The 5,040-nt window shown below is 64.5% G+C and overlaps 1 protein-coding gene across 1 annotated transcript in view; it reads left to right on the top strand.

The window, feature by feature from the left end:
- Nucleotides 1-5,040, top strand: part of PLIN4 (perilipin 4) — a 9,321-nt gene that overhangs the window by 1,494 nt on the left and 2,787 nt on the right. Inside the window, exons 4-5 of the mRNA XM_021711614.1 lie at nucleotides 802-3,709; nucleotides 3,834-4,021. Coding sequence (XP_021567289.1) covers nucleotides 802-3,709; nucleotides 3,834-4,021 — 3,096 coding nt within the window. The remainder of the gene's footprint in view (nucleotides 1-801; nucleotides 3,710-3,833; nucleotides 4,022-5,040) is intronic.

Genomic DNA, 5,040 nt, shown 5'->3' with positions numbered 1-5,040 from the left:
TGGGTCGAGGCTGCGGTGGCCGGGAGCGGCCACTGCACTCCGGTCTGGGCGACCGAGTGAGACTCCAACTCAAAAAATAAAAATAATAATAATAAATGATTTGGTCTCCTGGTGTCCCAAATTGCCACGAGTCAAGAATAAGCGGGATACACAAAACGGTGCCGTCCCCCGACTTGTTGAGCGTCCAGGCCTTGCGACCTTGGCGAGGATTCGAGGGGCGTCGGGGACCGGCTGTTCCCAGCGCCACCGAGTCGGGTTGGATTGAGCGGGAGGGGCCCCTGGGGCGCCCCGAGATGCAGAGCATGCTAGGTCTTCGTCCCGGAAAGCCGGGGGGCCTTTTGCGGCTGAAGCAGGTCACGGGGTTGGCGAGGAAGAAGCCTATTTATTTTTTGAGTCAGGGTCTCCCTCGGCCTCCCAGGCTGGAGTGCAGTGGGCACGATCACAGCTCGCCACAGCCTCAACCTCCTGGGCTCAGGAGATCCTCCTGCCTCAGCCTCCACTACGGGCATGGGCCACCATGCCCAGCTCTTTTTTGTTTTGTTTTGTAGAGATGGGGTCTTGCTATGTTGCCCAGTCTGGTCTCCAACTCCTGGGCTCAAGCCATCCTCCCACCTCGGCCTCCCAAAGTGCCGGGATGACAGGCCCGCACCTCTACGCCCAGCCAGAAGCTGTCGTTTGGGGGGTGGTGGGGCTTTTGGGTGGCCACAGTCCCTCCCCCGAGGCTCGCGAGGGGGCTGGGTGGGCGCATCTGGGTGGAGGGTGCATCCTGGTTCCTCTGGTGACCCCCATATCTTTTCTCAGCAGACGGTGTCCGGGGCCAAAGACCTGGCATGCTCCAAGATGACCCGGACCCAGGACGCCCTCTCCTCGGGGCTGGCCAACGTGGCGGACGCAGCTAGGGGCGTGGTCCAGGGCAGCCTGGACACCACCCGGTCCGCACTCACAGGCACCAAGGAGGCGGTGTCCAGCGGGGTCATGGGCGCCATGGGCGTGGCCAAGGGGGTCGTCCAAGGGGGTCTGGATGCCTCGAAAGCTGTTGTCACTGGCACCAAGGACACGGTGTCCACTGGGCTCACGGGGGCAGTGAATGTGGCCAAAGGGACCATCCAGATGGGCGTGGACACCACCAAGACCGTGCTGACCGGCGCCAAGGACACAGTCGCTACTGGGGTCACGGGGGCTGTGAACGTGGCCAAGGGGGCCGTGCAGACTGGGTTGAACACGACCCAAAATGTCGCCACAGGCACCAAGGACACCGTCTGCGGTGGGGTGACCAGTGCCATGAATGTGGCCAAAGGGGCCGTCCAGGGGGGCCTCGACACCACCAAGACCGTGCTGACCGGCGCCAAGGACACAGTGTCCTCTGGGCTCACAGGGGCTGTGAACGTGGCCAAAGGAACCGTCCAGACTGGCCTGGACACCACCAAGACTGTCCTAACGGGCACCAAGGACACCGTCTGCAGTGGAATGTCCGGTGCCGTGAACGTGGCCAAAGGGGCCGTCCAGGGGGGCCTGGACACCACCAAGACCGTGCTGACCGGCACCAAGGACACAGTGTCCAGTGGGCTCACGGGGGCCGTGAACGTGGCCAAAGGAACCGTCCAGACTGGCCTGGACACCACTAAGACTGTCCTAACAGGCACCAAGAACACCCTCGGCAGCGGGGTGACCGGGGCCATGAACATGGCCAAAGGAACCATCCAGACGGGCGTGGACACCGCCAAGACCGTGCTGACCGGCACCAAGGACACGGTCGCTACTGGGGTCACGGGGGCTGTGAACATGGCCAAGGGGACTGTCCAGACCGGCATGGATACCACCAAGACCGTGCTGACTGGCACCAAAGACACAGTGTCCAGTGGGCTCACGGGGGCCGTGAACGTGGCCAAAGGAACCGTCCAGTCTGGCCTGGACACCACCAAAGCTGTCCTAACGGGCACCAAGGACACCGTCTGCGGTGGAATGTCCGGTGCCGTGAACGTGGCCAAAGGAGCCGTCCAGGGCGGCCTGGACACCACCAAGACTGTGGTCATGGGTACGAAAGACACGGTGTGCACCGGACTCACAGGGGCAGCGAATGTGGCCAAAGGAACTGTCCAGACTGGTGTGGACACGGCCAAGACGGTGCTGACAGGCACCAAGGACACAGTTACTACTGGGCTCACAGGGGCCATGAACATGGCCAAAGGAACCGTCCAGACTGGCCTGGACACCACCAAGACTGTCCTAACGGGCACCAAGAACACCCTCGGCAGCGGGGTGACCGGTGCCATGAACATGGCCAAAGGAACCATCCAGACGGGCGTGGACACCGCCAAGACCGTGCTGGCCGGCACCAAGGACACAGTCGCTACTGGGGTCACGGGGGCTGTGAACGTGGCCAAGGGGACTGTCCAGACCGGCCTGGACACCACCAAGACCGTGCTGACCGGCACCAAAGACACAGTGTCCAGTGGGCTCACGGGGGCCGTGAACGTGGCCAAAGGAACCGTCCAGGCTGGCCTGGACACCACCAAAGCTGTCCTAACGGGCACCAAGGACACAGTGTCCAGTGGGCTCACGGGGGCCGTGAACGTGGCCAAAGGAACCGTCCAGACTGGCCTGGACACCACCAAGACTGTCCTAACGGGCACCAAGGACACTGTCTGCAGTGGAATGTCCGGTGCCGTGAACGTGGCCAAAGGGGCCGTCCAGGGCGGCCTGGACACCACCAAGACTGTGGTCGTGGGTACGAAAGACACGGTGTCCACTGGGCTCATGGGGGCTGTGAACGTGGCCAAAGGGACTGTCCAGACTGGTGTGGACACGGCCAAGACGGTGCTGACGGGCACCAAAGACACAGTCGCTACTGGGGTCACGGGAGCCATGAACATGGCCAAGGGGACTGTCCAGACCGGTGTGGACACCACCAAGATGGTCCTAACGGGCACCAAGAACACCCTCGGCAGCGGGGTGACCGGGGCCATGAACATGGCCAAAGGAACCATCCAGACTGGCATGGACACCACCAAGGCCATGCTGACCGGCACCAAGGACACCGTCTGCAGTGGGGTGACCGGTGCCATGAACGTGGCCAAAGGGGCCGTCCAGGGGGGCCTGGACACCAGCAAGTCTGTGGTCCTGGGTAGTAAAGACACTGTGTCCACCGGGCTCATGGGGGCCATGGACGTGGCCAAAGGGACTGTCCAGACTGGCGTGGACACCACCAAGACTGTCCTAATGGGCACCAAGAACACCCTCGGCAGCGGGGTGACCGCTGCCATCAATGTGGCCAGAGGGGCCGTCCAGACTGGTGTGGACACCACCAAGACCGTGCTGACCGGCACCCGAGACATCGTGGCCCCCAGGCTCACGGGCGCAGGCGATGGGGCCACAGGGGCTGTCCGTGCTGGTCTCAGCACCTTCCAGGACTGGGTGCCTGGCACGCAGGACGCTGTCTGGGGCAGACCCACCGGCCGCGGGACCACGGACGACAGGGGGGAAACCACTGGCCTGGGCTCCCAAGAGGCCCTGTCCTTGGGGGTCCCCAGCCCCCCAGCCTCGCTCGGTGCAGGCCTGGCGCTCGCCCGGGAAACCCCAGCTGCCACCGAGGGCCTTGGGTCAGACGTGGCCGCGCTCACCCACGGGGCCACCTCGGGTCTCGCGCCGCTGCGGGGTGAGCTGGAGGGTCTGGGGGAAATCTTCAACCCCATGACCGCGGAGGAACAAGGTAAGAGGTGCCACCCCGAGCGGGGTCTCTGGCGGGTGCAGCTCCCCGTGGGCTTGACTTGGGGGAAGCCTGGTCCCCGGTGTCCCAAGGGGCTTCCAGACCAAGCCCGCGCCTCCCCTTCCAGCTCAGCTGGCCGCCTCCCAGCCCGGGCCCAAGGTGTTCTCGGCCGACCGGGACAGCTACTTTGTCCGTCTGGGCGACCTGGCGCCCGGCTTCCGCCGACGGGCGTTCGAGCACGCCGTGAGCCACCTGCAGCACGGCCAGTTCCAAGCCAGGCACGCGCTGGCCCAGCTGCAGGGCTGCTTCGGGCTGGTAAGTGCAGCCCCTGCCCCTCCCGGGGCACGGAGACCCCTCCCTGGGACTGCCAGGCCCTGACACCTGGGAGATCACGTCCTCGGCCCACAGCTGGGGTCCCGGCGAGGCGGACAGCCAGACCAGACACGTTCCCATCGTCTGGGGGACAGGGAGGTCAGCCCTCCGACCCATCCTGACCACCGGGGAGAAGTCACGTGGTACTGGGAGAAGGAACAGCAGGATGGCCAGTCCCTGGGAACAAGCTGGCTGTGTCCCGGGAGGGAAAAGGTGGAAGGGTGGCCACGGGAGGGCTGGACCCAGCAGAAAGTGACGCCCTGGGCCCCGTGGACACCGGGGCTGGGTCAGTCTCTGGGGTGAGGCGTCCTGGGCACCACCCCACTCCCTGCCCGATATGGCGACTGAGATCGCCTGGTGTCCCCCGGGGCAGAATCGGCTGGGCTACTCTGGGACTGTCAAGCGTGAGCGTCTGTCAGAATGACTTGCAGGGCTCGGAGGGCACAGATCGCTGGGTCCTCCCACCTCCGCTGGCCCGAGGGAGGCCCAGCAGCCTGAGTACTGCTCAGAGACGCGGCGCCCTGAAAAATTCGAGGATGGGCATTAGGCCGGGTGCGGTGGTTCACACGTGTAATCCTAGCGGTTTGGGAGGCCAAGGCAGGAGGATTGCTTGAGGCCAGGAGTTCGAGGCCAGCCTGGGCAACACAGTGAGACCAAGTCAAGGACTCCTGTCTCCTGGGTCCCTCCCCAGGCTGCCTCCCATCAGAGCTGAAGTGCTCACCCGTGAACGCAGGCGTTTGGGCCCAGGAGGGCTGGGCCGGGCCCGAGTGTCTGTACTCGGACACAGTCCGAGCTGATGGAGACAGCGACAGGCCCTGAGCTCGGAGGATCTTCAAGTTCTTTTTTTTTTGAGTTGGAGTCTCACTCCATCGCCCAGACTGGAGGGCAGTGGCCGCTCCCGGCCACCGCGGCCTCGACCCGCTGGGCTCCGGCGATCCTTCCACCTCAACCTTCCAAGTAGC

Source organism: Carlito syrichta, unplaced genomic scaffold, assembly GCF_000164805.1.
Source record: "Carlito syrichta isolate Samal-C Ts95f unplaced genomic scaffold, Tarsius_syrichta-2.0.1 Scaffold84696, whole genome shotgun sequence".
In the NCBI taxonomy this organism is placed as follows: Eukaryota; Metazoa; Chordata; class Mammalia; order Primates; family Tarsiidae; genus Carlito; species Carlito syrichta.
Note: the sequence above shows the minus strand (reverse complement) of the source record. Positions and strands in the feature narration are given on the sequence as shown.